Source organism: Dromaius novaehollandiae, chromosome 1, assembly GCF_036370855.1.
Source record: "Dromaius novaehollandiae isolate bDroNov1 chromosome 1, bDroNov1.hap1, whole genome shotgun sequence".
In the NCBI taxonomy this organism is placed as follows: domain Eukaryota; kingdom Metazoa; phylum Chordata; class Aves; order Casuariiformes; family Dromaiidae; genus Dromaius; species Dromaius novaehollandiae.
In genome coordinates this window covers 9,952,701-9,977,414 of record NC_088098.1, presented here as the reverse complement: position 1 = coordinate 9,977,414, position 24,714 = coordinate 9,952,701, and the positions used below count along the sequence as shown (strand labels likewise).

The following is a 24,714-nucleotide window of genomic DNA, read 5'->3' as shown; positions in this document are numbered from 1 at the left end:
TTGAGGGGGGATTTTTTTTCCTGAGATTGTATATTCTTCTTATCAGGTAACTCAAATGAAAGGTCATTGTTACACTTGCTAGTTTAAAACAGTTTATTGCAATACAACAACACATTATGAGCGAGTCCAGATTGATAACTTGTGTACTTTCAATGTGAGGCAATAATGACATAAGAACCAAATGCGATGACCTTTCTTTCTCTGCTAATCAAGTCCTCTGTAACTATCATGTGAATAAGCGAGTTGAGTGAGGAAGACCACATCATATTCAAGACTTTTTATCAGTGCTTAGTCCCAGTGACCATTTTTTTACCATTACATGCCTTCTCGCCTGTTGAACAGGTTTGCCAAGCAACTACTGAGCAAAGTAAGCAACTTTCCTGAAGCAGAAGGAAATCAAGCAAGATGGCATGAAAAGATTTTATGAAGAATCATGTTATCATCACTGTTGTTACTTCCATATTGCTGTTTTTGGTTTGGAAAGACCTCAGTGGTCTTTCCAAATCACATGTCTCCTTCCTGGTGATCACTTTGTACCCTTTCTATCTATGGCTATATCCTTTTCCTTTTCCCCCTATATTTCCCCTTAATGCTGCTTCAAGGTAGGAGGTAAAGAGGAGGAGAAGAGGAGGAGAAGGAAAAGAGATTAAAGCAAGAAAAGCAGGCATCTTTGTGGCTCTTCACGGCTGATTATCTTATGGAGACTGGAGAAAAGGACGTGAAAGGGGGACTGGGCTCTCATAGCTGATGTGTTTGCGTTGGGTATTCCCATTACTTTTGTGCAGTGGAGTTGAGGCTTCAATGCACAGGGAAGTTTTTGAAGACTCATGACCTCAGCACAGCACTGAATCTCTCTCCCGATTCCTTGATGTGTCTTTCTATTCCCTGTACCTTAGCCTCCATGAACATCAGCTGTTAAAAAATAAGCCATTTCTGAGAGGCTGAAGCCTCTGGCAAATCATGCAAGAACACAAACCCTCTCACTTTTCCAGCCTGCCTCTCTGCCACAGATGATTGCTTCTGTAGCAGAGGCAGCAGAAAGAAATGGGTGTCCATGCACCAGCAGCTACATAATTCATAGTCCCGTGCCTTAGCTCAAAACTGCCCTTCACTATATGTTAAGTTGATGGACAGCTATTTGGGCCGAGGGTGGGAACGTGCCCTTTTGCTAACTCTGCTACAAAGGCGGTAATCCTTAGCAGTTGTCAAAGATGGCAATGTCTTAGACCATGACTGGAAGACCAAGTTTTACATAGGTTTGTTTCAGCAGCAAAGCCAGCTTAACAGCATCATCCGAGAGGAAAAAGCTCCCCCACTTTTTCTATCAGGTTGTATTTCAGCTGAATCAGTTCCCTGAGCTGGTTTAAAGGATGGCCTCATAAACTGTTTTGCTTGCGCAACTGGGAGGACAACATACTGCAGTGGGTGGGAATAAGCAGTAAAGAATGGGTGATTTGGTAGTAGCAGCTTAACTGGGCTGTGCTGCTAGCAAGGAACTTTATCATCAGTCTATGTTACAAAATTTTATTGGATTAACTACATCAATAATGGCTGTATAGTTCCTTACCAACAAAATTATGCTTAAAAACATTACTAAGTATATTTATTATTCTATAATGCTATATATACACATAAAATTATTTTGTGTTCCTGAAACAGAAATTATAAATGTAATCAGGGAACCAAATATGTGGGCAATATCTTAATGAGTTTAATCTCCTCAATCTAATCTTATCAAAAAGAAAGAATACAGGTGCATTTGTGTGTACAGCGGGAGAAAATATCTGTTGCTTTTTTCGACACATGAACTTTGAAACCTTTATCGAGAAGCATTAGGTATTTTTAGCTAAGAGTGGACTGCTTCACTCTGATGTTTAAATTTTTCCCTTTTGATTTTATTGAAGCCCAATATAAAAGCAGAACAAACATTTTAAACGTGATGTTATTAATCATAATAACACATCACAATAAATTAACTTTTTAATGTAAAAGAAGGGCAAAAATAACACTCCTTTATCTTACTGTCTCTAAACGTTTTGACATTACCAAAGCATCCAACGTTATCTAATAAAGAAAGCAAAAAAATATTTTCAAGTAAAAACGACTGATGCCTGGAGGCATCTCCCTTGCAACGACACAGCATTTTTTCGAGGAAAGAAGAAAACCCTCTTCCCGTCAGGACTTTTTTAACCAGGTCGGGACTCCTTGCAATACCCTGACTACGACGGCAAAGGTCCCCGAGTGCCACTGACGAGCGAACGCTCCGGACCCCAGCGCCTCACACCCAAGGGGCAGCGCTGCCCACGGCCGCGTCTCGTCGCGTCTGTAAAAACACAAAACGGGTAAAACGGCCCCCTGCCCCGCCGCCCGCCATCTTCCCGCCACCCCCGTTTACTACGGCGGCGCCGCCCGCCCGACGTCCAGCCGGCGGGAGCCCTACGCCCCGCCTCGGCCTCCTTCCGCGGCTGGAGGCTTCCCGCCGGCCCTTCGGCGGGACCCTCAGCAAGAGAGGAACAGCGGGAAACCCGCCCCGGCGCCCTGCCGCCCCGGCGGCGCTGCCCAGCGGGCGCCGCCGCCGCCCCGGCGCGACTACAGGTCCCGGCATGCCGCGCGGCGCCGGCCGCAGCCCCGCAGCCTGGGAGCTGTAGGCGCCCAGCAGCCCCGCTATTGTATTGCCAAGGGAAGCCGCGCGGCACTCCGCTCAGGCCGCCCCTCCCCCGCCTTCCCAGTGGTCCCTTCCAGAGCTCCATTCGGCGCCCTTCGGAAGGTCCCATCCGTGGGAAACGGGAGGGGCCGGCGGAGCTGGGCGAGGCGAAGAGCGGAACGCGGCTCTCCCCCCGGGGCTGGCCTGGGCGGTGATTAGCGTGCGCCGCCACCAATGAGGCGGGGGTTGCGGCGCGAGGAGCCAATGGGCGGGGAGCAGGGGCGGGCCGACCTCCCCCTCCCCGGGTGGGCGGGAGTAGGAAACGCCGGCGGAGCGGGTGCCGCGCGTGCGCGGGCGGGGAGGGGGTGGCGCTTTCGTCGTGTCGCTGTGTCGGTGGCGGCGCCCGGGGCGGGTCGGGCCGGGCCGGGCGGAGGGAGGGGAGGATGGAGCGGGCGGCCGCGCGGCCGTGAGCGGGGTGGGGAGCCGTGCGCGCGGCCGCGGGGCAGGCCGGGGCGGCGGCGGGGTGACGAGCTCGCGCGGCGGCGGCGGGGGCGCGGGGCGGCGGCTCGGCCGGGCGGCCGCGGGGCAGGATGAGCCAGGAGGAGATCCTCCGGAGGTTCATCCGGCGCGTCCAGGCCATGAAGGACACGGACCACAACGGGGAGGACAACTTCGCCAGCGACTTCATGGTGAGGGGCGGCGGCGACGCGGCGCGGGCTCCTGCCTCCCCTCGGGGCGGGGAGGGTCCCGCCGGCCGGGCCGGGCCGAGGTGCCGACCCCGCCGGTCCCCCCCCCCCCCCTCCGCGGGCTGGGCAGGGAGCATCGCCTCCCTGCCGGGACCGGCTATTGTGCGGCCACGCACGGCTCCCCGTGAGCCCCCGGGGGGGCGGCGGCCGCCTCGGTGTCGCCGTCCTGGCCGCGGGGAGCCGCCGCCCCCCCCCCTCTCCTGGCGGGGCTTTCGTCCTCATCGCGGGAACCGGCCGCTGCGAAATCAGCCGGAGCTGCCTCTCCTCCCGCCGCCCCCCCTTCCTTCCCTTCCCGAGGAGATAAAGGGGACGGGAGCGCCTGCCCTGCCCTGCAGCCCCTTCCCTTCCCTCGCGGTGTCATCTGGGGCTGAGCGGGCGTTTCTTTCCCCCTTCGCCCCTCTCTCGGCGCTGCGGCTGCCCGCCTGAGGCTCTTATTCTTTCCGAGGAGATGCGTTAAGTGTATTAAATATTCCTCGGAGGGATAGGCATCTCCCCGCGCGCCCCATCCCCCACCGCCGCGCCGGCTGTATCCCTCGTCCTTTCTTCCCTCCGGAGCAGCTCGTCTCTGGCTAACGTTTGCGCTCGGGGAGGGGAAATTTACTGGAGATTTAGCTCTCTTCCTAGTTCCTTTCAGCTGCTTAGCCGGGCTGCTCAAATGTCTGAGATGATTTATCCTTTGAATAGAAGATATAAGCCGGGAACAATAATCGTGTTTGGGCACACGTCGCTGACACTTTTCCATATTGTTTAAACACTTGGTACGAAAATACAGTTTGACCCGCGGAGGAGCTGAGGATGAGCGGGTTGGCAGGCTCTGCGAGTTTTGGTAGCTCGCTTGGTCGTCTGGCGACATTTGGGATAAAAGCGCGCCGTTAGCCTTTTCAGCTCTGAGCCTTTGATGATGGTCTGGGAACAAAAAGAAGAAAAACCCGGCTGGATGCAAGCGCCGCATCAGGGCTTGTGCGAGCTGCGGGGAGGAGGCCGCGGGTGTTGCGCAAGGCTGCGGGAGCGCGCGGGTCCGCGGCGGGAGGAAGCGGCCGGGGAGCGGCGGGCCCGTGGGAACCGGGAGCCGCCTGCCGGCACCGGAATGGCCGGGCGTGTGGGAAAGGAAGAGAGGCGATGCGGAGCTGGAGTAATCCGGAGGTGGTCCCACTTCACGCGACATCCTCACGCGGCGATTCAGGGGTTAAATTCTCGGGCAGGACCTTCTCATTAAGTGATCGTCTTTAGAAATATGATTGCCATCAAATGCGGATTGACCTATTGTACTGGTGACTCTGCCTTGTTACCTTAAACTAGATGTGCTTTATACAAAGGGAATTCTGGACTGGTGGATTTTTTTTAGTAGCCTTTCTGTTAAATACTTTCAATACTAGATTTTGTAATCAACTTTTGCTGTTTAATATCTCATCAATAGCCTAATGTTTTACCTCTGTTATAGTCAAATTGCATACATGTGGGTTTTTTCATCCTTTCTTGTGAGTAGTAGCACTTCTGTATGGAAAATTTTTGTCTTTTTGCATGTCTGTATTTGACAGCATGTTGTTTTATGTAGCTTCTAACTGTACAAGCAGTAAGCTTTGCCACTGCTGTCATAGAGCGGTAAGGAAACAAAGTGCTTTTAAGAAACAGGAAAATGTGATTGTAGGAACTAGTTGGCAAGGCAGCTCAGGACAAAGGTGCCTTACCTGAAACAATGTTAATTCCTTTGGAAGTGATTGTATTAGAGGGTCTCTTTTTTTTTTTTTTTTTTTTTTTTTTTTTTTTTTGTCCTTCTAACACTTTCTATTTCAAACTCACTATAGTTTATTTCTGCAAAATAAATTAAAGGGAAACCAGGAAACTAGAATGCTGCTCTTTGACATGGATATTCTCATTACTTTCAATATTCATCTGCATATAGTAAAGCAGGGTGGCCAGATTAGGATGGCCACAAGAATTGTAATTACTGAAATTCTTTCGCTAAGAACAAATGTATTTTTGCTATGTTTCCTTCACAAAGCCATGCTTAGGTGATATTTAAGATGACTGAACTGGGGAAAGAAAAGAGAAATGAAGGGGGGGAGGAAACCTTCTGTATTCTCTGTTTTCTTTAATAGCAGCAATTTTTCTGGGAGGAAGGGAAGAGGGAGGTAATATTTCTCATTTAAGTGCAGGATGTGCTGTTGCTGCTAAGCAGTGGCAAGTTTGTGGAAAAGGAATTGCTGTTACTCATCACTTCATTTCCAGGTTGAAATGGAATCTAAAAATAGAAATGGAATAGTGGGTGAATGCAATTGTTTTCAATTCTTTATTTTCACATCTTTATTGCCTTAGATTGTGTTGAGTAATTGGCTTACAGAACTATATTTAGGTCTGAGTGAATGAACTAAGTACTTTATAGGTATCAAGGAGTTCTGGAAGAGATGGTAAAGCAGCTGGTATAGACTGCAGTTGACTGAAGTCTTCCAATTAGTCTGGCTGAATGTTATTAAAAGCCTATGGCATAGATAAGTATGACTGCTATTTAATAATGGTATTGACGTACCTGAAAACGTTTCACCTGGAAGGTGGAAACTTGATTTTTTTTTTCTTTCCTCCTACTCCTTACAAGATAAATTGTATAATCTAGGCACCAATAACAAGTCTTTTACAGGAAGTCAAATGCATTTTATTAAATAATTTTAATATGCACTAGAGAGTAAGCAGGACTTTATTGGTAGATCACTTAAGTATTATGTGTGTGTACAATTAGGTTTAAATGAAGCGGATTGTTTGAAAACAATATCTTGCTTGTGCATTTTGCAAATAAGCATTATCAGTGGCTCTAGGGACAAGTGGGCTTTTTCTTAATATAATGTAGCTTAGGATTTTACTAGTATAGCTGAAATACATCTAAGAGTACCACTTTTTCATGTTTTTTGCTGACATAGCTGCATTGGCAAAATGAAGTATAGATTGCTTCCTCTTGGTGCTTTCTGTTGCATGAAGATAGCCAGCCTCATTTAAATTCTGATTTTCTATAATGTGTCTTAATTGAACATGTCTTATGTCAAATGAAGTTGGAAAACAAAGTCTATATGGAGATGAAGAAAACACCTTTTCTAGATTCTAGGTTATAGAAAGACCTCAATATATATCTTCCTGACTTTGATTTAATATATGTACAACTTACAGAATTTTGTTTCCTTGTAGAATAGTCTCAACAAATCCATTGTGAGACTACTGTTCCTATCATTTGTCTGATCTAGATTGCCATTGTTGTAGGCTCACTGAAATATGAATAATGTAAAGCATTATTTTAAAAATTAAATGTTCTGTCTTAAATATTTTGTGGTATGTGACAGTTTGGCTTAATCTTTTCGGTTATATCTGGCTAATCTGTTGCCACAGTATATAGAGGCTGGCTGAAAGTGTTCTTGATTTCTGCAATGAGTTCTTGTAGGTGACCCTCAGCTTTTGTTTGGAGTTAGTGTCACTGAAATGGTCCTATCTTAGATTAGCAGTCTAAATAATATTAACTTACAAAATTTTGCAAGGAGTTGCTAAGTACCTACATCTGCTTTCAAATTTTTTTTGTACTTTTCATTCAAGAGAGAACTTCTGTAGCTAAGTCGAACAACTCAACTCCATTGTTTCTCCCTGTTCTGCTCAGTCCATCTGGGTGCTTAGGTTTTGAGATGCTGAAGAACCTGGTTTGCTGTTTTCTAAACTACAGAAAAGGTTTTGAATGACTCATTGATTTGGAACAGGTAAAAAGGTGGTGTCTATGCCAGGTTTCCCTCTTAATCTCTTGGTTCTTTTTATTTTCGGAATTTTTACTTTTAAGTAGTCATTGCTTTGTGAAAATCCAGTATTAAAAAGGGGGAGGTGGAATGTGTTTGATTTCTAAGGGTAAAAGTTGACTGACTGTAGACAGTGCTACACCAAGATGATATAAAACTGTCTTTCCTGTTTTTTCAGAAAAGTGCATGCTTTCAGGAAAGTAAAATACCTAGCAGTACTAAAAATGAAATGGTAATCTAGGCTGTATTAAATTACTGATCAAGTATGAGAAGATACGTAGTGGAAGCCTATGTACCAATGTACATTTCGCTCTAATTCCTGTATGTTCCAATATAATGTTAAAATACAACAGATAATATATTCAGCCATAACCATAGCACTTATGAAACATCCCTCTTAAAAGCTTGTCTTGGATGTTAATTTGCATTTATGTGAGCTTCTCTGCTTCAAATACCACTAATGCACTTCTTGAGTGTCTGTGAATATATTTTTCAAATTTATTAGGCTAGCATATGGTCTGGAAACTGAACAAAGAAGGATAAGGGTAATTCATCTCCAAGATGTGTTGTCAAATATATTTGACTTCTTAAAAAAATACATATATATATATATATACACATCTTTGGAGATGATGTTTTCTCATGTTTATTTCACTCCTATTGAATGAGTTCCATGTTTGTAACACTCTGGAGCATGAGCGCTCAACTTCTGCTTTATCATACACATTTATAAAATACCCACTATCTTTTAAAGAGAAATAATTTTTATCTGTTAAAACTAAACTAGGAAAAAACACCTTGGTGGAATCATCTAGATGATAAATTGTTTCTCAGAACTTTTGAAAGTTTTAATTGATGTAAATATAGGTTTGTATTAAATGCTTGCAAATTGGGGCCTTATGAGCAAACCTGTACAATTCTAGGCATTTGTTTCCCTTTAAGGATAGTAGAAGGACTGATTTGAAGAAACCGAGCAATAAGTATGTTGCACAGCTGATCTGTTATAAGAAACTCTACTTTTAAAAATGTGTTAATAGGTCATAGACAGCTGTGTCAGTGTTTAAATGTGCTTTGAGCCTTTAAAATTTCAGAGTCAAAAATAGGTCTGTTTTGCCTTGTCTCCCATGTTATGCTTTGAGTGTTGTTATATTTTTGAAGTTCTATTCCCATTAACTGTTTTTTCAGCTGGATGCTGTTAATTTGATTGGAAGACCAAAAAGATAATTTTGTAGTGAGCAGTGATAACCATACAGGCCATTAATAGAACTTCATTTACATAGGCTACTTGTAATTGGAGTGATATGACTGCATAGTAGTTTCAGTAAACCTTAACTTCAGCAACTTCTGAAGTTTTGTGGAATGCTGTTCTTTAGGTGTTATGCAAAATGCAGCTTTCTGTGAACAATCATTTCATTTAAATATCCAGCTTTTTTATCTTCTATAAGAAAATTAGTGCTATTTCTGTACTTTCAAAGATGTCATTCTAAATTTTCATAGGGTAGATGAATACAACCACAAAGCTGACCCTGGGGTATAAGAAGTTGCAAACTGGTTAAAAATGCAGTAGGTCTTTTGGCCAAATGAAGCTAAAACAAGTCGGTTGGGCAATACTCTGTTGTTTGTTAAATAACTTATATGGTAGCAAGTTCTGTTGGGTCAGTCTCTAAAAGAGAGCAGTATGCAAGTCTACTGTTCTTTTAGTACTGAAGGTTTGTGTAGTCATTTTGTTGCATATTACAGAGTTGTTCAGGAGGAGCACATGGTAATTTTGGCCTTGCACCTTATGACATACCACATGCACTCCAAATAATTTAAATGGGATGTCAAATACTTAGCTTTTATTTTGGTTTCAGTCCTACAACACCTTTTTTTGTATATGCCTGACTAGAAACATTGAAGCTCATACTAAATACTTTACTGCGTTTGGATCTAGGGTAGATGAAATGTGGTCACAGGAGGTAGATATATATAGATACATGTGTATATATCTGCATGTATGTTTCTATATATTTCTGCATATATCTATGACTATCCAATTGCTATAGTAACAGTTTCCTCTTGCTTTGAGGTGCACATAATTCACCTTAAAATTACAGTGAAGTTAACAGAAGTTAACAGCTTTGCAACCAAGGAAAGGCTAACCTAAATATCTACTTATCTAAGGTGTGTATATTTGTTAACAGTGCAACAAAAGTCTAATGCTTTTTATATTCATCTTAAATGTATTAATTTATTGCAAACAGCAATCCAGTTTGCTCTTTCTTCACTATTTTTATCTGAGATTCATGGATTTGTGCGGAAGGAACTTGTACTGCTACAGTTGTACTGAAATGTGTTCTGTGCATAGGAAATTCTGGCATAGAGAAAATAGTAAAGCATCTGTTAGTGATGAGGAAAAGCAGAATTATAGTAGTAGCTTGAGTACATGTTTGTAGAAATGAAATCAGAAGCTAGATGACTTCTGTGTTTTTTTTTCTTTGTATTACAAAACATCGGCCCTTGTTTAGGGAGAGGCATCAGTGTTGTAGGTCAGATATGGAATTGGGTAGAGCAGAAACTTTGCGCTGTTAGAAAATGTAGTGGTTGTATCCCTGCATATTCCTCATGCTGTTATTCCATGATTGCTTCTATTATGTCAGTGCAGTCTCAGATAGCTTAATATATTTACTTTAAATCAAACATGGCTATGCATTTGTATTTCTGTTAACTAGAATATGAATGTTGCAAAGAGATTGTGCTCTTTGTTTTCCTGCTTGATCTGGCAAAACTTGCTAGTATAGAATTAACTCATCAAATATTTCTTCAAATTTGAACAATCAGTGTATTCATAGAAGGAGAGCACTCTGCTATGGCTGTGAAATTTCTGATCTGGAACTAGGAACCACAAGGAGTGTTTTTGGATAACTATCTCAAGTTCTACTACATCTTCCAGAAATGATGTTGCATACTGACCTGAGAGCACTGAGACAGTGCAAGTACCAAGTAGTAGTATGACTAGGGGAGCTGAGAGTGCAGCAGCAAGTTAAAGGAGTGGAAGAGAAGAAGAGCGCAACAAAGTCCATCGTATTTTTTTTCCATTGCTTTAACGTTGCTTTGAATATTGAATGTCAGGATATTTCAGAAACTGCAATATTTGCACAAGGAAGTTGCAACTTCTGTCTCAGAGATCTCCTTTTCTAGCTATGCTCTTGCAAGCTGATTTAGAATGTTAAAAAAAAAAAAAAAAAATCTTACACAACTGAACGGACAAACTAGTGAAATTTCCCGAAAGGTACCAGATAAATAGAGATATAAATAGATGACCTAGTTTGGGTGACCTGGTTTTCCTCATATCTTGCTTTATTTCTTTAAAAGGTAATTTTATTGTTAGTAATCAATTTATGGAAAGCCTTATTGCCTTTATTGCGCTAATGAAAATGTTTTTTGGGAAGAAAAGCCTAAAAGAGTTGAATCATCATCTGTAAAAAGTAGCAAGCCAATGTAGCCAATAACTTTTAATAAGGAAAAATATCTAACTATTATAGGTGGACTGAAGATATGAATGTTGTTGTGGAGTGGACTAGAGGTGCCATTAGGAAGAGAAGCAAATAAAGATACATTTCTCATTCATTAAGATTTCTAAAAGTAGTAGACATCTTCCAAAATGACTGAAAGAAAGCATCAACAGTTTTGAAACAATTTCTGCCGTGATGCTTCTGACAGATAAATTTTTTTATTTTACTTCTGATCTCCCTTAGTCCAATAAAAAGATTCAAATTGGCTGACTTTATTAAAATGCCAAGGGCAACCAAATTAATAGATGTAAAGTTGGTAAGTACTGTATGTATCAGTTACCTTGTTCAATTTTTGAGTTCAATCTGATTCAAAGGAATTGTATCACAATTGTCAGAAGCTTACCCGATACCCTTATTTTTGTATATGTAGGGGAGTGGGCCTTGATTCTTGAACGCTATTACAATATATTATTTTGAAGTGTATGGTATAAGTCTTAGGTATCAGTTTTGCTGTCTGAAGTCATGGACTGGAAAGTATCAGCATCTTAGGGGAAATGAACTCAGTTAAAATCATATTGCTTTAAAGAACATCTGCACTATTTTAATCTTTTCATTTAGTTGTAATACTGAACTCATCAACCAGTTTAAAACAAACTTGTCTTACATTAGCTTCCTTCTTATGTAGTCTTATAATAATGTTCTAGCTGTTTGTGTTTGTTTTTCTAAGGTCGGCATTCAGTGATATCCTCTTGAACAATTTTGGATCTTGCTGCATTTGTCTACTGTTTTTGCTACTTCTGTCTTGTCATTCTTACTGCCTCATGTGAATTACATCTGTTTTCTGTTTTTCATCTAAAACCTCACAGATTTTTTTAATTCTTTGTGATCACAGGAAGAATAGCTTTTGCATGGATCAGTTAGGTTAAAAGCAGTTCTTACTTTTGTTCTCGGTAGGCGGTGACCATCTCTTACCTGTGTCCTCCCACCATTTGCAGTGAGCGCTGATACCAAGAAGGTGCCAAGTTTTGTTTGTTAGTTTTCCTTTTTTTTTTCTCTTCTGGACAATTAGTATAGGACAATCAGTGGGAGGTTGAGAAGAATGTGAAACATGAGTGGCATTGTCTCCTCTTCATGCTTTTATTGAAGGTGGGCAGTTAGCACATCACTGCTATCATTTTCTTTCATAGCTGCTATAGTGTCTATCATGAATTAGAAGTCCATTTCTTGCTCCTGCTGAGCTGGATGTCTGCAGCTGCTTAGACAAGGTTCCAGTTCACGCAGGCTTTGGCTTGACTTCAGAGACTGGTAGGCATGATTCCAGGCTACTTGCCACATTTGAGATGGTTTCAGGGGACTGTTGGTCCAGAATTTTCATCTTGTTTCATTGTTATCTATTGTTTGCTTTTTGTTTGTTTTATTTAATAGATGTTGCCTTTCATATATGTTAGTATGGCATTATCCTTATCTGATGCTTCCTCTGCTATTTTTTGGTAGACCCAGTTATCTTGAAACATCTGTGTTCCCAGCTCAAAGGATGTTATACAAGCTTCCTGTCCTTAAGTGCACAAGGGGCTTGCCAATGTGGATTATGCATGGTGTTGAGATGACTAATTGCTATGGGAGCTACACTGCTCTTAAGATGCCTGAGTGGTATTTCACTCTGTCCGAAATGTTTCACTTTTTATTTGACTCTCTAGCACCAATCTTTTGAACAGCGTTTTTTTCCAGGGCACTCAGTTTTCTGATAGCTTGATACAGTGCTTGGACATAGCTTCCTGTTTAGCTAGGTTTTTTATTCGATTAGTTGTCCAGTATGAGGTCTTACTGAACAAAACTGTATCAAGCTACCAAAAAACGTTTAATACGAAAAGCACAAAAACAAAGAAAACCAAGTGATATGCATAGTGGACTGCAGACTGTGAATAGATTGGGTTTGTAAGCTGATGAGTAGCTATTCTGTGAGTGAGTGGAAGTGGTCATGGGGGTGCCTTGGTAGTGAATGTATGAAGTCCTGCACTTTTGCAAAGCATAGCTTTGCCATGTGTGCCACATTTTTAATGCTTTTCCACATGTAGAAAAGATGTGAAGCCTTAAACCTTCCTTTACTTTCTACTTGAATCATTGTCTTCCTACCTACGAAGCAGGATTACAACTTGAAGCAATGCTTTCATTGTTGGTTACTCCCTCATGCATATTCTGATAACTTTAGCAAATAGGTAATTTTTAATTGAAATGAATACAGTTGTCCAGTAGGAGTCCTCAGGAGAATCATTTACCTCAAAATAAAGCTGGAAAATGAAACTCTGTTCTGGAGGGAAGAGTATATGTAGGTTAGTTTAACTGTTTCAGAAACCTGAAAACTCTTGCAGAAATGAATTCATTATAAATTGCCTATAGGGAAGCACCCCTATTGTGCAAACTCTTAAAGGAAGGAAATAATCTTTCAGGTATCACGAGTCTCCCAAAATCATTTTAAGTATTTGACAGCTTTTTTTAAGAATTCTGTGTTTAGTAATGCAGATGGTTACACAAAGATGCACTGATTTTTTTTATTATTATTATGATCAAATTAAAATGTAAAGTTAAGATTAACTCCTTTCCTAGGAGGCACCATAAGCATGACTGTCTAAAAAGGTTAATGAATATACATGGAACTATGTTTAAACATTAATAGACAAAGTATAACTATGACTTTAGGCAGGTAAAAAGATCTCGAAGGACATTTCAGGCTGTCACCAGAACTAGTTTTAGCTCATAAATGCATTGTTTTACAAATAATTTATTTTTCTGTTATTTCTATTCCATGAAGAATTGGCTCAAAAGGGGAAAAATGTAACATACTTTGCTTCCCTTAACAGCTTTTTGCTATAAAACTGGAACGCAGAAGCTTTACTATTAAAAGTTTGGATGTGTTTTTTCGAACTGAATGTCCAGAAGCGATCCATCATTATGCTGAATGTTAAGCATTACAGTCACTCACAAATCAATAATCACACCCTCTTATTTTTTCTTTATAAACAGAAGAACCCCACAGAATCACTGGGGGAATCACCATGAAATTGTCTTGATATCCTGTAGTAAGATTGCCCCAATTTCTTCTTAAACTGGTGCCAGATATCATCTTAATATCTTGATTAAAATAATGGAACTTCAAGTCTGGGGATTTTTTTGGCAGTGAAAATGCAGCCTGCAAGTTATTTAGGGCCTCAACTCTCTGTATTTGTTTTTTTGAAACGAACAGGTAGAAACAGAATACACAAAATTGATAGAGGGAAGTCTAGTTGTATTTCTTATAAATTACAGAATATATACCTGCTAATAAATGATTTAAATTGAGAGGCCAATAACATTGCAGAAGCTTGAGTATTCTAAAGTCCACAAGCTGGTGCCATAAATCCGTGTACACGTTGACATTTCCTAAAGGGAAAAAAGATCTTACTGCTAAAATGCTAACCAATTCTGTAACTAATTCTAATACAGAATAGCTTCAAAGAGAGCTTGTACTTGGTAACATAACTCTTTAAAGTTAGAGCTAAAGTGTAGCTTTTTGGTGTGAAGTTCAAGCTTTTTTAATAATGGTAAAATATCTTTCTGGCACAGCAATTAAAGAAGCTGAACACTGTTTAAATCAATGATTGTGCAAAAATGAAACCAACATCCTGTTTGTACAGTGTTATAGTGTACATAATAGACAAGCTCTCCTGTATTAATAGAAAAAATGTTCCATATCTAGTAAAGTACTACTGTTTGATCATGCTGGGGAAAAAAGTATGTGCATATGAAAACTTTAGTGATATTTATTTTACTTCTCTATGGATGAAGATAACTTCAAAACATATTAAATACACCCTCACCTGAGGTACTCTTAGAAGCTGAAATGGGAGAGTAGCACTGAATTATAAAGAGAATTCAGTGCAGAGATATCATGAAGTAGTTAACTAATTTAGTTTTGGAGAGGCAGTGCCTTTGAAGAAAACATGGCTATGATTTTAGTCAAGTAAAAGAATCTCGAAGGGCACTTCAGGCAGTCGCTGGAATTGGTTTTACCAAATAACTGAAAAAATTAGGTCCTTTTATTTTTATGTTTCAGTATCATGTCTCTTAGATGGTTAGGGGCCATTGTAACACTTAACTCTTTTAAAACCTCCAAAACTTCATTTCAAAGTCAGGAGTTCCTTGAATCATGTATTGATTGTGTAGATTTTCAAGTGCTGTTTCTTGCAAAGTAATCCAAGAAAAGGGATAATAACACAGCAAACAATATTTGAGAAACTTGCAAGTTTCATGTGTGTTTTTCTTTCTTTTCCTGTTAACATAACAAATTCTTGCTAGTGTGGTATGGGAGTTTAATGTTGACTGGCAACAACGAATATGAGATGTTTTGTTAATAGGAATGTAGCTTACCAGTTTTATATGCTGAACCAAAGATTTGTTTGGATAGAGATTACAGCCTTTTTTCCTTCCTGTGGTAGGTCAGCTTAACGTGTATGGGAATGTCATGCTGTGTGGAAAGTGAAGTATATAAAACCTTTTAATTTATGAACTGGGCTTGAGAATTCCTCCAAAAGAAACAATGTGTTTGGAAACTCTGCTTATGCAAGGTGTGCTGTGTGTTTTCAAGTGCATCTCAGATGCCATGGAATACGGGTTTTTGCAGGAAGAAAGAAGAATGCTTGCTTGTGTGGGCTTCCCTTTGCATTCATCTACTACTGCTGTTTTTTTTTTTTTTTTTTTACCCTGGTTTGGCTTGAGCTTGTTGAATCTAGCTTCTGGACATTGTACAAACAAGATACCCTTTAGGAATTCCGCTTTTATGTCAGCTGGTAGTTGAATCATCCTTGTCTGCCAAGTGTGTAGTTTTCCACTGGGCATAGTACTTATATGTTGAAATTTGCATAAAATTTGACATATTTTTCATCTAGCGCAAATCCACTTTGGTTCTGTCTTGGCTGTTTTATTTTCATTCTGCTCATGAATGCTTCTTTTTTCTTTACTCCTGTTCTCGTGTTGGCTTATCACTGTACTTCTGGAATGATTTTTCTTGTTTTTCAACCATCATTTCTTATTGTTTTTGGAAGACTGAGGCCATCATGTGGAGAGGGGAAGGGTAGAGTCAAAATCCATATGAATAAGTTAGGTATTTCTCCAACCTTGTCTTTGTCTTACTTCTAGACTGGAAGCTCTTCAGAGCAAATACTATCTTCGTACATCTTTTTGTGGACTTAATGAACTGAATGTAAGTGATTGTCTGTAGTGTAGTTTAGTACCTTTTTAAGCTGTGGAAGCATCGATTTTTGTTTGATCAATTGTCAGGGTAAAATAAGAGGGAAGGTGCAAGTTTTTTTGACTTAACTGAACAGTCAGTGCAGAATAGGCTGGACTATTTGAGTCTGGTTTTAGCTTCTGAACAAAATAGCTTGACCACACACAGTCCATTGGCTTTATCAGCCTACTCAGTAGAAAACTAGGTTTGCAAATTTTATCTAGCTCTGATAATCAACATTTTTTTTAAAACAACTGAATCTTAGACCTATGTTAACTCTGGACAATGGGCCAGAAGCCTGGGAAACAGGACAGTGAAGTTTAACCGGACTGGTTAAAAGCAGCTCCAGGGACTGAGAGAGTTTCTCCAGAGCTGTTTTGAATGTCTGTGTCAGTCTGTTTTCTCCAGCAGCATGTATGAAAAGTTAGATTTTTCTTGATTTTTTTTTTTCTTTAGAAATGGTAAGTCTTAGTAAGAATTGTTATGTACACTATTCCTTATAAACTTTCGTTTTGTAGTTTGTTCATTTCACTAAGATTAACTGGTCCAATACTAATCTTGAAATACTAATGTTATTTATGGATCTCTCTTCTGAAAAGAAGAGTTATAGTGTTGAATGTATATTGAGCTATAGCATGTAGCATAAAGTGTGTGTGTGTGTGTATGTGTATATATACATATATATATATGTATATATATAAAAGTACAGTATTGTGTTGTTTAAGCCTGGTTATTGCAAAGATCCCTGGAGACCAACCTAAATTGAGTTTCTTGAAATAGATACTGAGTCTTGACAGCTGCAAGGGTGGAGTCGATCCTGAGATAGAAGCACAGCTTGCACTGGTGTCGTGATATGCTCCTCTAGTTAGTAGAGTGTACTTGAGCCTTCTCAGATAGTGTACTGGTCACTATAATATACTCTACATGAACCACTTGTGTCATTACAAGACACTATGGATACTTCACTGGTTCTGTGAATGGATTTACTTTGGCTGTAGAGTGTGTATTTTTGTTTTTTGGAATTACTTGTCATGCAGTTACTATCTCTTTAGGACAAATGTGTGTTCCCATCTGGGTTTATTAGTATTAATAGCCATTCCACTTAGCTGGTGAAATATTGATGTATGGTGCTAGAACTGGAAATTGTAAGAAAGTAGTCCTTGTGGGAAGGACAGCAAAGGATTAAAGATGACATCACTTTACTGTTCCTTAAAGAGAAATCAAAGCAGACATTGGTGCGAGATTAAATTTAACTGACATTTTGGAATGAAATTGAGATTCTTTTAGAAGTATTGATTTTTTTTTTTTCTTGAATGCTGCCACTTCTGTCGAAGGACAACAAGATTGAGAAACTTTTGCTTAGTAGTTCTCTCTCTTTTTAGTAAGTGTGGGGAGTTTGGATATTTGGGAAGGATCATTTTCCCCCAATCCAAGCTGTATACAATATGTAGCGTATTTCATAGCTAGAGGCAGTCTTCCACATCTGTAGGAATTTAGTAGTTTGTTTTTTTGCTGACTACAGACACATCTGTTTCCCCATTGAGAACTAGTTCATGCAGTTTTCATTGACGTAGGCAGCAGTACAACCTGTTCTGTATTAGTTGTTCAGTACTGTGTAGCCTTGCTTTCCTGATCACTTGTTTTATATATGTATATATAAAAAACACCTCACACTTTGATTTTAGTATTTCTTATCTTACTCTGTACCATTCTAGATTCCATTCTTTGTTACCTAATCTTTCCCAAGAGTGGCTTTGATAGATCTGGTCTGAGGAAGTAACTTTGGTAATACAACTTTCCTCATTTTACTGTATTTCATCTACTTATTTTGTCATTCTGAAGAGCCACGACTTGTGATTTCACAAACTTATTTTTCCGTTACCTAAAAATGCAGTTAAGTTCTGATTCTCCAATTTTGAGAGCTAAAAGTTCAGTACTCAGTAAAATGCTGTGAAATATAAGTGTTCTTGAGGGAGGTAAAAACCATTTTGATGAAGAAAAAATAAACAGTGAACAATAAAAGTTTCAGGAGGAAGCTATTCAAAAGTAGATTCTTTGTGGAGACTTCATTGCATTTTAGTGAGCTAAAACAGGAAGGTATTTGTAGCTTATTTGTGTGCAGGTTTGCAGTCTGATCTTTTTGTGAGTAATGTCTGTTGAGCAATATACTGAGTTGAAGGAGGCAGTAAAAATGTGGAAGAACAGTTCTGTTTGTGCCAGGAATCGTAACCAGCATTTTACAGTCGAACAAGGCCTAACTTCAGTTTCTGCAGACAGTGGGCTTTGTGATGCTAATCCACCCAATGCCTCTTTTCTGATATGTTGACAGTTTTTAGTTTCTCACCAAGCCATCTTGTTAATTCTGTGTTTTTACTGAAACAGTCACTTTCCATTTTTCTGGAGCGTTTCTGCAGAATTTTCTGAAATGTATCTGTAAACAGAAAGAAGAATCCTCCTGTAGGATTGGGTCACTTTTCTGTGCCTAGATGGGCAAGTAGGGTCTGCAGCCAATGTCAGTAGCAAGTTACTACAAAGACAACATTTGCTCTGATATGGGGAAAGGATGACTTTAAAGGAGATTAACAGCTTAGAGGAGAAGTTTACTGAAAACAGATTTGGAATAAAAGGCTAAGAGGAAGAAAACTGTTAAAATTATCTCTGGGGCAACCGTTAAGTGATTGGTATGTAAAATCTCAAATTTAATATATTAATAACTGCTGACATTTGTGTCAACTATTGCCTCTAATACTGCAAACACAGTCTAGCTAACCTTTGTCTGTAGGTGGTGGGTATGAAACTGTCCTAATGGTAGCTCTTAGCAGCAGAAGTTTAGCAGTCTTACACTGATGACAAAGCATGACTCCTACCAAACTTAAACTATAGAAGTGGCATATCTCTCTATCCATATCTTTTTAATCATGTAGATCCATCAAAAATGCTTTAGATTGGATTTGGTGGCTTCTGTAAATATGATGGAAAGAGATAGATGGATAGCAGATTATACACTTACGGTTAAAGTTAGAGGGAAACTTTTTATAATCTGAACTACTCCATGGAGTTGTATCCAAAGTGGTTACTTTCCTTTAGGTTATAGCTTTGATTTGTCTTTCCCTAAAAACTGTAGAGGCTTAGGACCCACTCTTGCTGCTTTGCCATCTTTCTGCTGATATCTTAAAATAAGAAATTTGTCAGAGTTCTATCTGTCCCATTTATCCATTAACATTGGTAACTTGAAAATTTTTAGACACCATCAAAACCCTACAAGTACACAATTAGCAAATTGGAATTAATAAACCATGAAGGAAGTATTGCTTTGTAAAAGCTACTTGTATGCTGAGGTGACAGACATGTTGCTTGAACAGAGTAAGTTAATTGAATGTTAATAAACTTGTATAACTGGTGTTTGGGACAAAGGAATAGCATGAATGAGATTGTATTATGCTGCCTAGAAAGGATCTCAAAATACCACAAATGTTTTTGGTTTTACCTTGTTTAGTGGTATTTAAATAAAATCTGCCTTACGTGCTACAATAGGTATATCCTTAATTGGAGAGAAAGATGAGTAGATGAATCTACAGTTCAGCTATTTCTTTGTTGAGTACACCTGTCTTTGATTAACCAATAGTGACAGCATGGTGGATGAAGATATCATGTAAGTAAAGAATCCTAGGAAATGATGTCAGGGTTGAAATTTGGCCAAGACGCTCACTTTCATGTATCCATTATTGTTAAAGAGCCACTTGTTCGTTAGAGTTACCAGAACAACTAACTTTGAAAAAGATGGGACACCAAGCACAGTAACCTGTAGTGCCTATATGTGTGTGTGGTGAAAAATGTAAAATTGCTCCTTCCACTGAATGCAGTTTTTCTGAAGTTTCTGTGGATTCCTAGCATAAGAGCAAAGATGTAAAACTGTATGAGACTTGCTCTGCCACATAGAAATTGGAGATAGGCGCTCCCTTAAAAATAAGGTTGGTTATAAAACAATTAACAGCTATGGTGGTCTGAAAACTATCATAAGATATTACATGCTTTTTTCAGAATATAAAAACATGCCATAATGTGTCAAATTGTGTACTCCTAGTCTAATGTTATTTTGACTATGACCAATAGTGGACACTTAGAAAAAGAATATAAGAAATGAGGCAAATGTGGAATAATCTAGTTCATGTCAATGGCAGATTCTGAGCAGAAGTTCCTGGACAGTGATGCATCACAGCAGTAGGTTGACTGTGACAGAAAATGAGGACCCATCACTGCCATACTGACAGACAAAGTAACAGCAGATACTGCATTTAAGCAGGCCCGGTGCTGTTTGCAAGGTTTTATTTTTTAGCTCTGTATAAACTCTACTCAACTTTTTTTTTTTTTTTTTTTTTTTTTTAAGAGTTTCTATTTCTAAAGGAAATAAAATTTCCCCCCAATCTGGCAAGGATCCTCTTTTGGAGCTGTCTCTTTAGCCAGGTCCTGTGCCTACTCAGATCTAAATCAAGAGGTGTTTTTCTTGCTGGCAAGCTGATGTGGTATCTTTAGAAAGATAAAAATCTGTACCTTTTACCCTATTCTGAAATTTACCTAGTCTTATCCAGGGTAATTGAAGTTTTCCTTTCTTAATTGTTTTTCATCTTCATAGCATCTCCTTTAGAAGTACCCAATCTCCTTTAGAAGTACCAGGCTTCTCCTGCTTGCTACCACTCTTGTGATTCTTGTTTGGTAGTACAGCTCTTCTACTGACATGCCATTTTAATCCCTGGCGCATTAAAATATACGATAAAATGTTAGCTTGTTCCCCCCCCCCCCTATTTGTCTGTCTGCTTTTGTAAGACATGATGCTGCTTCCCCTCCCGCATACCCTTGCCCATCAGTCCTCCATTGTAGCTTGGCCTTAGTGTCCCAGTACGTGGTCCTTCCATCAAATTTAAAATTCCATTTACATCAATATTCTCATTTTAGATTGCCTGCAGGTGCATAGAAACACATTTCTTCCTGCAGTAGGCATTTAATGTGCCTGAACTTTGACTTCTGCTCTGCCCTTTATTTAGGGTGTGTGCTTTTATGCCTATCACAGAGGATTTCAGTGTGCTGTAATAATTTATTCTTTCGCTCCTGAATCCAAGTCTTTTTAATGCTGAGTCCGGTTTCATGTTGGTATAGGTCGAGCCCATTCTAGTGCCTAGTATTGCTCTGTCCAAAAGTTTTCCTAGTTCCTAAAAAGCAGAATTCCCTTCATCTTGCAGGCTTTCTGTTGTTTATTTTAAGACTGTACCTTAATATCTGTTGCCCAGTGTGCTGTACTTTACCTCAGTAATGTTCTCTGAAACAGCTTTTGGTGTTTAGCCTCTTACTACACTGGCTAAACTTTGCATCATGTTCTGTGTCTGGTACCCACGAAAGCTGCTGTTTCTGGCTTCTCCAGTCCTGGCCAGGGTGACCATAGGGATGCTTTATAATAATTTCCACCTGTAGAATTCGCTTGAAAACCAAGTGCTGTAGACCCCCTTCTCCTTGTGGGGGGGATCCAAGGCAGCTTTCCTCTGCCCGGGAGGACACTGACATCTAGTGGATGGGTCCCAGAGGTGGGACTGGAACCGCAAGGATTTTGTTGAATTGAGCACTCTGCGGTGTCACGGTAGGGACTGAGTGCTGTTAAAAAGGAGGTAAATCTTAAATGTCGCTGTCTGCCTACATTAATGAGTAGGCAGCACGGTCGGATAGATCTGTATGTAAGATAATTAGTGCTGAGGACCTGCAGTCTAAGCTATGCTGGTTTTGGGGAAACTTAACTTTGGGCTAGTTCTGGTCTGGTTCTGTGGACTTACAGTTCCCACTAACTCTTGGAGTGCGTTATTCTAAAGAAATTCAAAAACACACTTTCAAGCCGAAAATGTTTGTGTGGACAGTCCCTCTCTCCCATCCTCCCACTTAGCCTCCTGACCTCAAAAGACTTTGAGGTCCGTCAGGTGCCTTTACTGCATGTGTGCTAGATACAGGGCAAGCAAATTCTGTGTGTGCTGTTTAAGTCCATCTTTCTTCTGGACTCTTACCTAAATTTTGCTTTTGTTTAGATCCTTAGGGTTGGAGGGGGGGAGGAGCTTAGCCAATTTTGTGCAATGTCTCTTAGTGTTTAAAGACTAAGGGTTGTGCAGTCAAAGTACTTGGGATTTGGTTTTTTTGTTTGATTTTGTTATTTTTGCTCAGTCAAGTGCCTGCATGTGAACTTCAGATGTTCATAGAAAAATGATTTAAGACATTACTTCCTCTAGTTGTCCCCCCTAGTCCAGGAAGAAGATAGTTACCTGCATAGCACAGCAAGAAGAGGCAGATGTGCCAGCTTTTCGCCTCCCAGAGACAGGCACACAGTCCTTCTCACTTGCCTTCGGTTCTGGGCTCATGCTTTTACTGAAGTTTGAAGCCTAACAACACATGGTAGTGTTGTTTTGCAGCTTGTCCAAAACATCTGTTGGCTTAACTGGGAACAGAGTAGCAGGAAATTTGTAACAAAAACACCACGCTTCAGAAATTTTCCTAGGCAGAGAACTGTATATACAAACTGAACTTTCTGAAAATGTTCAATAAAATATAAGTATTAATTTAAAAATAAAAACTGAAATTTCAGTTGAACCAATAAAATCCAGATTTCTTTCATGAAGAAAATAAACGCTGCATAAAACTTAATAATTTAATAGTTAAGCATGGTATCTTCTGCTGTTATGAGACAGTTGTCGTGGTCTGTGTAAATCACTGCGCTTGCGAGCAGTTAACACATTGCTGTGGATTCTGTTTGAACTCCGAGGGTTTAAGTAATTCTGCACCAGTATTTGTTAAACAATGACTTACTGTTTTGGGATGTGTTGACCATATAGTAGCTTCCAACAGAGGTTGAACCAAGAGACAGTTTCAAGACACTTGAATTGTGACTGATAATCGAAAGACTCCTTTCAGGCTGTATTTAATGGTGGCCTGAGTTATCAGAGGAAGTGCAGACTGACAGTGCTTAGAATGAAGGTGTTAGATTTAAACTTTTGGTGACAGTCTTTGAAAATACTTCCTCCTCCTCCAGAAAAAACATTGAATTTCATTTTGAAGGATGCTAAGACTTTTGAGACTTGCTAGCATCTTTTGGTTACAGTGAAAGTATCTTCAAGTAAAACCAGACTGGCACAATCAAAAATTTTAAAATGAATTTGTGTGTTATATGAAATATCAGAAAATAAAATGTAAATGCTGCTAACACACATTCTGTGCATAAGGACATTTATGCAATCCAAGCAACAGACAAGTTAGAATGCGTGTGTTTCTGTTCCAATATAAAAACTTAAGTAATTTCAAGTTGAGTCAGTTTTATTAAAATCAGGCCATGTAGAAAAATAAGAACATATGATCCATCAAAAAAGAGAAGAATGATTCATAGCCTGCACTAACCAGTTATTTTAATTAAAAGGAAAAAAGAAAAATTGCTCTTATCTCCAGTTGTTTTTTGAGAATTTATATTATCTCATCTCTAGAAATATTGTAGCATTCTGGACATACTAGTGAATAAACCTATTTACCAGTAAATATGCTTTTTCTTTATTTTATAAATGTTTATAATAGTCACTTTAAGAATTGTCACTCTTATTTAATTTATGACTATATGCATGTGTCTCCTTCATTGTTAGTTCCTAGTATGCAACTGTTTTTGGCATTAAGTTTAGCTTCATTTCTATTATCCTGAACGTCTGTCTGCTTCTTTGTGTAATATTCTGATCTTCCTTTCCATTGATTGCTTTCCAGCTGTGTCATCAAAAGTCTGTTGCTATGCTCTGCTTTAGGGAGAAGTCATGAATGAAAATGCCTGGTTGGCCTAAGAAGTTTTTTGAGAAACTCCAGTGGTGATATCCTTCCAGTCAGATGATTTTTATTTCAGTATTGTCCATTGTAAAAACAGACTAAAGAGACTCCTGTCTTGCCTTAATTCTTGTTTAAAAAAATAAAAAGATAAAAAAATTCACATGCTCTTCTCCATAGCAGTTCTCCGTTGGCACCATGTCAAATCTGAAGCTCGGATTAGATCAGCTTCTTTTCCCAAGAAAGGAAATGGAGTCTTACTACTTTGTCACTTATTCCACATAAATGAGAATTATAGAAAAGAATCTTGAGGCTACAGATCTGAATGTATTCCTATACATTTCTGAAATACTTGGAAATAAACCTATCCTCCAGAACCAAGAGTGTTGAATCAAGTTATCGTTATTTGTATTCCAAACAGTATACGGAAGAACTATGGTGAAACTTAATGAGATTTTGGCTATGGTTTGCCAAAAAAGCTGTCTAGTTCTATGCTCTGAAGAGTAAATATTAAGCTTTTTTAAGCAGTGGCAGTTGAGGTTTATTTTAAAAATTCATCAGCAATTTGACTGATAAGGCGTTTGCCTGAAACAGATTTGTTTTTACTAGTTGACTTAACTTTTTTTAGTTGTTGAAGTTTGGCACTGTAGAAGAGGTTGTATTTGGTAGCTTAACCTCTCACTTTGACATTCTTACTCTGCAGGATACATTTGTTATGCAGCTACTTTAAAATCCTTTATATGATACTTTATATGAGGTAGAACATTTCTCTGCTTTTTGAAACAGAAAACCAGAAGATTTCAGAAGTAATTACATTATAAATGTAACAAAGGCAATCTGCAGAGTGGAAAATAATTTAAAATCTGACTTGTTGCTTTTATGTACAAAAGACAATAAAATGCTTATAAAGACTTTATTTTAGAAATATTGGGAATTTATGTTCTCATCCCTGGTTTGAAAGGGAACTTTTATGGCG

General features: G+C 39.4%; 1 protein-coding gene across 1 annotated transcript in view; it reads left to right on the top strand.

Annotated features, from left to right (window-relative positions):
* The first annotated feature begins 2,963 nt into the window (after window positions 1–2,963).
* The window catches only part of PTPN12 (protein tyrosine phosphatase non-receptor type 12), a 79,742-nt gene continuing 57,991 nt past the window's right edge, over window positions 2,964–24,714 (top strand). Inside the window, exon 1 of the mRNA XM_064505220.1 lies at window positions 2,964–3,333. Within this exon, the coding sequence (XP_064361290.1) occupies window positions 3,235–3,333 (99 nt within the window). The 5' untranslated portion in view covers window positions 2,964–3,234. The remainder of the gene's footprint in view (window positions 3,334–24,714) is intronic.